This window comes from Ciconia boyciana, chromosome 21 (assembly GCF_034638445.1).
Source record: "Ciconia boyciana chromosome 21, ASM3463844v1, whole genome shotgun sequence".
NCBI lineage: Eukaryota > Metazoa > Chordata > Aves > Ciconiiformes > Ciconiidae > Ciconia > Ciconia boyciana.
This window is the reverse complement of record NC_132954.1, coordinates 4,591,609-4,601,334: the sequence shown is the minus strand read 5'-3', so window position 1 is coordinate 4,601,334 and position 9,726 is coordinate 4,591,609. Positions and strand designations below refer to the sequence as shown.

General features: G+C 47.4%; 2 protein-coding genes across 3 annotated transcripts; one reads left to right on the top strand and one right to left on the bottom strand.

The window, feature by feature from the left end:
* The first annotated feature begins 823 nt into the window (after positions 1–823).
* On the top strand, positions 824–3,464 carry SYF2 (SYF2 pre-mRNA splicing factor). Its single transcript, XM_072885431.1, has 7 exons — positions 824–908; positions 988–1,095; positions 1,493–1,618; positions 1,889–2,006; positions 2,098–2,188; positions 2,829–2,927; positions 3,035–3,464. The coding sequence occupies exons 1-7, from the start codon at positions 852–854 to the stop codon at positions 3,198–3,200; spliced, it is 765 nt and encodes a 254-aa protein (XP_072741532.1). The 5' UTR covers positions 824–851; the 3' UTR covers positions 3,201–3,464.
* A 913-nt stretch (positions 3,465–4,377) lies between these two features.
* On the bottom strand, positions 4,378–9,621 carry RSRP1 (arginine and serine rich protein 1). Of its 2 annotated transcripts, XM_072885429.1 has the most exons (6): positions 9,383–9,616; positions 9,130–9,185; positions 7,204–7,833; positions 6,702–6,856; positions 5,406–5,489; positions 4,378–4,903 (listed from the first exon to the last, which is right to left on the bottom strand). In XM_072885429.1, exons 1-6 carry the CDS (start codon positions 9,469–9,471, stop codon positions 4,718–4,720), a joined length of 1,200 nt encoding a protein of 399 aa, XP_072741530.1. In that variant the 5' UTR covers positions 9,472–9,616; the 3' UTR covers positions 4,378–4,717. The 2 variants fall into 2 exon arrangements, with proteins under 2 accessions (XP_072741530.1, XP_072741531.1); XM_072885430.1 differs by lacking the exons at positions 4,378–4,903; positions 5,406–5,489 and adding an exon at positions 5,721–5,896 and having other exon boundaries at positions 9,383–9,621.
* Positions 9,622–9,726: the final 105 nt, after the last annotated feature.

Below are 9,726 nucleotides of genomic sequence, written 5' to 3'. Positions count from 1 at the left end.
CTCATCCTACGCCAGGCTCTACCCTGGATCTCGCCGGTGCTTCCAGGTGAGCTGAGGCACAGCAGAGTTCATCTCGTTCACGTGCTGCTTCCTTACTTTGACTGTAAAGTTTGCATCACCCCATTGATTCCTTGGAAGAAGAAAAAAAGGTTGATTAACGGTGTTTACTAAACCACGGAGCCACTTCAAGCCCACAGTAGGTTGCCTGCCTGGACATTAGTGTCTGGAATACAGAGGTAATTTAAAGATTGTTTTCCAGACGGCTCCGAGATGCAGTGACAAGGCTTTAAATCTGCCTCCAAAGATAAAAAAGGAGAGTCACCGCTTTTCATCTGCTTCTCCTCGGCACACAGAAATTAAGCCCATAAAGCCCAAACCACACATGCACAACACTGACTCCAGGGTGCTGGAGAGCAACAGCGACCGGGGCGACCGGGGAGGCCGGGGCCACCTCAGAACAGCCCCTTGTGACCCCGGGCTCGTTTTAAATCAGGCAGCGGAAAGGGGAGACAACGACCGGAGGCCGTCGCGGCAAACCCAGCTACCAGATGCTGGCGGGGAGCAGAGCTTGAACCCTCTCCAGCTCCGGGGGGGGGGGAAGCCCTGCAGGCGTCGAGGCGAGGAGCACCGAGGGGCGGTTTAATGGCGGCAGGGGAGGCCTCGGCCTCGGCCTCGGCCTGGGCTGTGGGGAGCCCCGGGCCCCGCTCCGGCCGCGGCCGCCTCACGAAGTGAGGGGAAGGCAGCGGAAAGGGGTGGCGCCACCTCCCGCCCGCTGGGGGGCGCCCGAGCGCCGCGGGAGCTCTCCGGCAGGACGTGGGCGAGGCCGGAAGCGGAAGTGTTTACCGTGCGCGATGGCGGCGGCGGTGTCGGCGCTGAGCGGTTTGGGGGCTCCCGGTCCCGATGACGGGGTGAGGCGGCGGCGAGGGGGAGGAAGGGGGGTTTCTCGAGTCCTTCCCGGTGCCGGTGGCTGAGTGTGGGTTGTTTCAGGGCTCCTCGGGCTCGGAGGACGAGGCGAGGCCTGGCACGGCGGCGGCGGCGGCAGCGCAGAAGCGGGAGGAGCGGCTGCGCAAGTTCCGCGAGCTCCACATGAAGCGGGTACGCGGTGGCGGCGGGACCGGCACCGGGGCCGGGGCCGGTTCCTGCCAGCGCTGCCGCTGATGCGCGGGGAAGCAAAGCGGAAGGGGCGGCGGGGGTTGCCCGGCCCAGCTCGGGCGCAGGCCGGCCGCGGCCCGGTGGTCCCGGGGGAGGTTGTGCCGGCGGTTCGCTGCTCCCATCACATCGGCGGTTCCCCGTTGTGTCTAACCCCCACCCGGCGCATACGGGTGACGGTTTCTTTAGCCCTTTGCCAAATGCAGCGGTTTAGGTGGCGCGATCGGGAACCGGCGGCCCGGCCCCCTCCCGGGACGGGCGCCTGTGACCCCGGGGCGCCGGGATTTGTTGTTTCTGTGATCGAGCGTCTCTGGAGTTCAGCCACAAACTGTTTTGTTCTTAGAACGAGGCTCGCAAGCTGAATCACCAAGAAGTGGTGGAAGAAGATAAAAGACTTAAATTACCAGCAAACTGGGAAGCCAAAAAAGCTCGGCTGGAGTGGGAGCTGAAGGTGGAGGAAAAAAAGAAGGTAAACACACAGTTACAGCTTCCCATAACCCTGCTGAGCCTCAGGCCGAGCGCCTGCAGTGACGCTGAGCCCCCCTTTGTCCTGGTTACAGAGTTTTGGGGGCTTATACAGATGCTTCCCCCAAAAACTCCATCTCCTAATTAGACTCCTGATCATCTAAATTATTGTCCTGCACTAGAGGTTGACTGGACTGATCTAGGTGGTTCTGACTGAGTTTGATGCTTGGCCACTATCTTCTTGTTAAAACTGAAGTGGTCTTTGTGCCGTTAGGAATGCGCAGCGAGGGGAGAAGACTACGAGAGAGTTAAACTGCTGGAGATCAGTGCTGAGGATGCCGAGAGATGGGAAAGGAAAAAGAAGAGGAAAAACCCAGATCTAGGATTTTCAGGTAATGGCTTAACTACGTAACTGCCTGCGTTGGTAATGAACACCACGAAATAAAAACCTTCACCTTGACGCTAATTTATTTTCTCCCACAGATTACGCGGCTGCTCAGCTGCGCCAGTACCAGCGGTTAACCCGGCAGATCAAACCTGACCTGGAGCAGTACGAGAAGCTGAAAGAGCAGTAGTAAGTTTGATTTGAGTCATCCGATACTGTCTGTGGTATTTGTACGTTATTAGCAAACACTAAAAACTTAAACGAATCCTTTCAGGCCATGCATGTTCTCACGTACACTGTAATATTAATTAGCCTTTTAAGACAATCTTCAAGCGCACGGCCGCCCGGATGATCTCCTCTGCAGTCCCTGCATCGGGAGGTACGAGGGGCAGCAGCGCGTCTGATGAGGTTTATTTCTTCAGACTTGGCATTACTGAGTTTGAAGCAGTATTTTGTCACTTAGATTCTATTTAAAATGCACGAGTAGTTTACTCTTGTTTCTCAGAGTGGGTTTGGGGTTTTTTAGAGCAGCCTGGCATGGTTTAAGAACAGACTGAGCGACAGATGAGAACTTGCCAAGTTTGTGTTCAGACGGATTTAGAATTTCAGTGCAGGGTTCCTGGATCCTTTGTAGGCATGCGCTGGTGCCTGAAAATAATCAAGAGGTTTAGTATCAACGTGTTCTCACCTGAATCTTGGACTCCCACAGTTTAATACCAATTAAGTGCCTTGAAGTGTTAAATTAAGAATCAAATGGAAGTGGTGAAATCTCAAAGTGATCAGTACAGTTGTGTGAAGTGCTGCCTGTCTCTCTGTTACTCCTGCCCAGTGGTGAAGCGCTTTATCCCACGTCGGACAGTCTTCTCCACGGAACTCACGTGCCATCGAAGGAAGGGGTCGATAGAATGGTTGCGGATCTTGAAAAACAGTAAGTAAATACCAAGATAAAACAAAGAAGTGTGTGACAGAGCAGCTTTGTGTCATCAAATCCACAGGGCTCACCCACAGCTTCTAAGGCTGCCCTCTGTCTTACAGAATTGAAAAGCGTGAAAAATACAGCCGAAGACGTCCTTACAATGACGATGCAGACATCGACTACATTAATGAGAGGAATGCCAAGTTCAATAAGAAGGCAGAGAGGTTCTACGGGAAGTACACAGCAGAGATCAAACAGAACTTGGAGAGAGGAACAGCCGTCTAAACCAACATCACCAGCAAAGCACGTACGGCAACCCTACCCTGCCTGTCAAGTTTGGGATGGAGATTTTGCAGGCAAATTTATCAGAAAAATACTCTGTAGACCTCATTAATTTGTAAAATCAATAGTATATTTAATGTAATAGAAGTAATTAGCCTAACAACTTCAGCTGTATACATGCAGCTTTTACTTGCAGAAGTAGCCAACTTGTGTGACTTCATGTTCTACAGCACAATGTGGAATAAAGCTTGTCTTTGTTCCTCAGTAGCCCAAGACTGGTAAAGTCCCTGAAAACTCTGGTTTAGCAAGGTGAAAGAATGGTCGAGGAACATGTGTGACCTTGCTGAGGCAGAAGCTACCCCAGCTGTCTGTCACCTGCCCCAGTGGGGAGTTCTCTAAGGAACTGAGAGGGCGAGGAACAGGGACGCTCCAGCATTAACTTCAAGTTGCCACAAAATACACAATCCCTCTTATGTTTGCCAACTTTGTCTTGGCAATTTAATGGTTTCTTAAAGAAGCTTCCAGGCTATAGGTGTCAAAGTCAGTTTATTTTACTAACCTTTTTTTTAACAAAAAAAAAAAAGAGTTTAACTGCTCCCAAAACCCTACAACAGTCCCCTGACTTGCTTGCAGTGCTTTTCTTCAGAGGTCGTGGCGAGCCACAGAGCCAAGTGCCCTGTACTGCTCCATTCTGGAGCTCCGCACCGTTCCAGGCAGAGTAACCCACACCACTGCTATCACACCACCTCCCCCGCCTCCACCCTTTGTTTACTGTCTCACAGAGCGAGCCTTTACAGGCTGGTTTTTTACAGGCTGTTTTAAGCCAGCACTAAGTCAAGTTCAGCATTAGAAGTCAGCAGAAGCATGACATTAGAAGTCAGCAGAAGCTTCTGACAGCAAGCATGGCGATGGCTTTGCATGCAGCAGGTATACATCCAACACAAGCTTTCCACTTGCAGAGGGGTATCTGGGAAAGTTACTCTGGAGCCCTGAGCCAGCCACAGCCTGGGCAGGAACAATTCCAGTGTAAAGGTCCACTTTTGGAATGATGCAAAAGTTATCTTCTGTTGCACTGTGTGGTAACAGTAGGGTTAAGTGAAAGCTAAACCTGGAAATTACCACTTACAGGACACAGTCAGCTTAATACTGAACACAGGTTTAATACCTGACACATAGAGAAGCCAGTGCAAAACTAAAGTTTATTTACTTGAAGTAAACAGTTACACAATGTAAATCAAGTGTTCAAAATAACAGCTACCGAACTATTGTTTAGAAAAAGTTACCCACCTGTAAGTTCTAGTCCATTAAAGCAATACAAAAATATTTACAAATATACACAAGATTCCCATCTGTGGCTTCTGGATCACTGTGCTCTAGATCTGAAAGAGAAACCTAAGATTCCAAAATTAAGATCTCAAAATAAATACTCAGTATTAACAAGTCTTCAACCTGATCAGAAAATTTCAGATCTGACTACTGAAGTATACATAACACTGCAGTCGGACAGCAAGAAAAATATGCTAGCGTGCCCGGAACGGCACGCTTCTAGGTGAGAAGTTTAAAAATGTTTTCTTCTCCTCCTTCTTCACAGGAACCCATTGCCCATAGGGACTTCCCCTTCTGTCCTCTTCTCTTCCCGGAGAAATTGCCGGTTCTTTAACAACATGGCTCGCTGGCTTCTGTAGTACTGGTTTTGCCATTGTATTCTGGAAAAAGAAGTTGCCTTTAAAAGTGCTAGAAGGAATGTACTAAGTAAGACCTGTCAACTTCAAGGGGTTCGTCTGTGCTGATAAGAAACATTTTCCTTCCAGCTCCTGGGAGACCTGATGCCTATGAGTATCAGCTAGCTACACCTAACTGACACAGGATTCAGGGGGGTTGGCTTTTTCCTTAGTTTGCATTACTAGAACATGTAACTTGAAGTAAGTTCTGGTGTAAACTAGTTCTGGCATACACTTTCGAGTCTATAGCACAGTACAGTGTTCACCATTATTAGGTGTTGAAAGGTAAACATCTATTTTAAACACAGTGCTGTAGCACATTTACAGTGCTCTACTGCTGAAGTACTGATCTAACTCCTCCAGGAAAGTCATAATCAAACCATTAAATTCAATTCATTAAGATCTTTAATTTGGCAACCAATGCTGGGAAAAGCCTAACGCAGGAGGGGTGAAGTACTGGACTTCCATCCTGGGAAATCACACTTACGTTAGGACTGAAAGAAATGCTTCTCTGTATGGTTGCTCTCTCCATTCCGCTCTTGGTCACATCTTCTGCTAGTCCTCTGGGTTGCTAGAGAAGAGCACACACAGCTTAAGTGGGAGGATACATTATTCCGTGCAAATTAAGGCAGTTACTAGAGAGCATGAACTTTCTGGTAGAGTTGTTTCAGGTATTTACATCAAAAGTAGCTGTAAGCTACTAAATATGCAAACAGCTCAATGTTGAACTCAATTTGAACAACATTCAATATTTTTATCAATGTCATTGTGCCAATTCACATGGGACCTGATAGACACGCCCCAGTTACAGTTTTAAAGAGGATTCAAACAATTCAAAGCATGGACTGCCATACAATGAAGTGCAGCAGTAGAGTAAGTTGCATTAAGTTCTGCATGTCCATCCTGCAGAGCTTTGGATAATGACAATAAACTTATCTGCAAGTGATGCAGGCCTCTTCTTCTGTACTCTCTCAACATCTGGAATATATTGCATATATTATGAAAGGGATGCCTGTACCGTTTGTCTAAAACCCTTAGTAAATTTACTTCCATTTGAAATAGCAGTATCTGAGCAACATAACAGTTATTGCACTTTTGTATTTACCACAAATCAGGTTAACACACCATAACAGAGCCAAACTAAAATTCAAATTCAGTTTAAGCTGCTCAAGTTTCTCCCTCCCTTAAATTCACAGCAGCTATAGCCCACAAGTCCCTTAATTACCAACAGATTTTCTTCATCATGTCTGGAACCATAGTCATGATTTCTATAAGACAGAAATAAAGTATGTAAAATGCATTGTGTGCTTGGGTATGTAACTTCTGGGAAACAAGTTTGTTGCATATGAAAACCTTTTAACAGTTAAAAAGGGTAGAAAGATTTAACCTTTAAAAAAAACCCCACACTACTCACTAGGTTTGGTAAGGAGACTCCTTCTTTTAGGTCAGAAACACATCAACTAGTCTAAGTAATGGGCAAGAAGAACAACTCAGAAAAACAAGCTACATTCACCTCTCCTTCCCAGCCTATCACTACTGGAAAGCCCGCATGTACTCAGTGATCAACCACCTCTTCAGAGTCCGCAGTACTTTCAGCTTAACCCAAAGCCTACAGCAGCTTCTAGAGTAGCTTTTAGCATTCTGGTAAAGCTGAAGTTTTTGTTCAAGGATTTGAATTCATCATCACAAACTCCACAGTTAAAAACTGTAACACATCCATGCAGATGACAAGTTTTAAGAAGTGTTTTACCTTTTCATTGAGAATACTCCAGTTCATACCTACCTCAGCTGACTCTCCAGGATCTTCATGCTCTTGTTTTTCATTTTTTATCTCTTTGGAAGGAGTAAGGATCTTCAAGCTTGCTGGCAAGACTATGTTATCTGTTCCCAGAGCTTTTGCAGCATTAGCTTTTGCTATTTCCAGTAACTCCCTCTTGTCTACCAAGAGAAAAAAAAGTGTCATTCTCTTATGTTTAAGTCAAGATGTGATGTACCTACTTATGCAAGCCTAAAACCTGCAGGTTTACTATCACTGCATGTACGTAAGCATCAACTGTGATGCATTTTCCTCAGAACTTGAGAGATTTAGCTTCAGCTGAAGTGCAAAGAATATGCTCTGAACTACTTTTTTTTAAATACATAACTACACAGAGATTTTCTTCCACATTGCCATTATTAGTTATGCTCTATAAAGCAAGTAAACAGATGAGAGTTTGACTGGTTAAAATAAATATAAATTGTATGTTTTGAGGTTCTCACACAATGAAAAGTCTGAAATAAAGTACCTTTTTCACTCAAATGGAGAGGTGACCTACTCCGAGATCTTGTTCGTGACCTGCTTCTCCAGCTCCTGTAAGCCTCAGGATATATTGTTCGCCCAAATCCATAATATCTTCGGCCTCTTGAACGTGATCTGCTTCTCGAATAGGACCTTCTGTAATACGATCTTCCACGAGACCATGACCTACTGCGCGACCTGTACCTCGGAGGAGAGCGGTGGTACCTCCTGTAGTGTCTGGCATGGTACCTTCCTCGGTACCTCATGTACCCGCGTGATCTCGACCGGCTTCTGGAATATGAACGAGAATATCTTCGGTACCTTCGGGATCCATTTCTTCTAGCCCACGACCTTGATCTGGATCTGGACCGGCTCCAACTCCTGGAGGAAGCTGAAGAGGAACTACTTGAACTGGACTGTGAACTGCTAGAGGATCTGCTAGATGACCTTGTTGACGACCTATCACAACTTCTCTTGGATCTCAAAGACGACTCTCTTTTCTTCGGTGAGCTGAGAGTTAAGTCATCCATGAAGTCTGTCATATCATCAGTTTTCCTAACCACCGTTTTCTCCATGCAGGTACTTTCAGAAGCTGGTTCCATTTTTATTGTTGTTCTGCAATAGCCGGTCTCTGTTCCTGTTGTGGGTGGGGAGGAGGAAGCTAATCACCGATATGCAGCAAGTCATCTATCCAGCAACAACAAACATTATGACACACAAGCCAAAAGTTCAAGGATAATTAAACACACCAACAATTCTCATCCAGTTTATCAGCATGTTTTGCACATGACAATTTTAAGTTTCATCATTTCCTCTCCTGTAGTCAGTCTCCTATATGAAATAAAAAAGGCTTCCGTTTCAACCATGAGTAGGTCTGTGTGGAATTTTGAAGAGAGGTAGGTTTGTGTGGGTTTTTAAGTTTAATACCCTTCATTTGCTAGGCAAGCACACACCTTTTGTGAAAAGGGTACGAGCCAATACCTTTTTTTCCTCCAAACAGAATTTTCAAGGTATTTTATCTTCAATCTATTCTAAATGCAGCATATTGCACCTACAGTGCAAAATAACCATCTGCCTTCCGGATCAGTACAAACTGAATACTTTTCTTCTGCAGTTCTATGGACGTTAAGTTTTATTGTCTTCCTCCAACAAGGAAAAAAAAAACCCAAACAACAACACCACACCTTCAAAGCACAAAGCAGCCACTTCAAGATCTTGACCGTATCACATTACAAAACTATCTGCACAAAGCTCCATGCATCCCAGCAGCATACATAGCAAGCCACTACTAAAAATATTCTACATAGCTGTATTTTTTACTAGTTAATGATTCACTAGATATGACTTGTAAAGGATGCAACGCTTGTTAAGGTTATATATTAATAAATAAAATGGCTGTTCCTCTTTAGTGGCAGCCATTTTATATCTACAAAGGTTACTGTATTCTAGGGCGTAACCTTATCACCAGTACTTAAACCCCGAGTTATGTCACCACTTTATAGTTTAAGGAAGCTTGCTTTATCACAAAATTTCTACTCAGCGCTCCCTGTAAGCCAAAGTTACCAAGTAAATCTTAAAACCTTACTGAAATCGATCAAGGGTACTAAGTTCTACACGAGTTTGTAAGACGCATTCCCCTTGCTACCACTAAAGCTAGAGTTTCACCACTTCACCTCTAAACAAGGGCCGAGGTCACAAGCACTATACAGGGCACAGCTAAGACGAAACGGCTGATTCACTCGGATCTCAAACACCACCTCCCATCGCTAAGCTACCCAGACACCGCTGTTTCCCGCACCGTGCATACTGGGCTCATCACAGCTATTCTCACACCTTCAGCTGGCAACCGCGCACGGTTCCCTCCGCCCACGCGTTAGCCGGCTGAATTCGCAGGGACGGCACTTCGCCTCAGGGACTGCTTACGGGCACTTACCGCTGGGAGCCGCCGGACACCCCCGGTGCTGGTTCCCGTGAGACACCAGGGCACTTCTGTAATAAAAGAAAAACAGGAATAATGTGTGCTCCCCACCTCGCAACGACAACTCTCCAACAGGTTCGACTAAAGACGAGTAACGGCCTCTCCCCTCCCACCGCCCCGAATACCCTGGTTTTGAGAGCAGACCCCAGCGCCCCCCCGGCCGCCAGCGGCTCCGAGACACTGTCCCCGCGGTGCCCCATCAACTCACCGGCTCCAGCCCGCCGGGCTTCCCCCACAGGGATCCTGCTCCAGCAGCGACGCCTGAGGAGACAGCCCCGCTTCATGAGTCACCCCCATAGCGACCGGGCAGGCTCCTTCCACCCAGGAAACAAGCCGCGATACAGCCCCAGCAGGACGCAGCCCTCACAGCACCCACCGCCCGCTCCCGCCACCCAGCAGCGACTGAGGGCGGCCGAGAACCTTCCAGAACTGCCCCCTCCCCTTACGTAACGAGGAACCAGGGCGCATGCGCACAGGGCAAGCCTCTTCCCCGCGCATGCGCACTGGCCGCCATCGCCCCCTCTCACCGCCCGTACTGCAGCCCATGCGCAG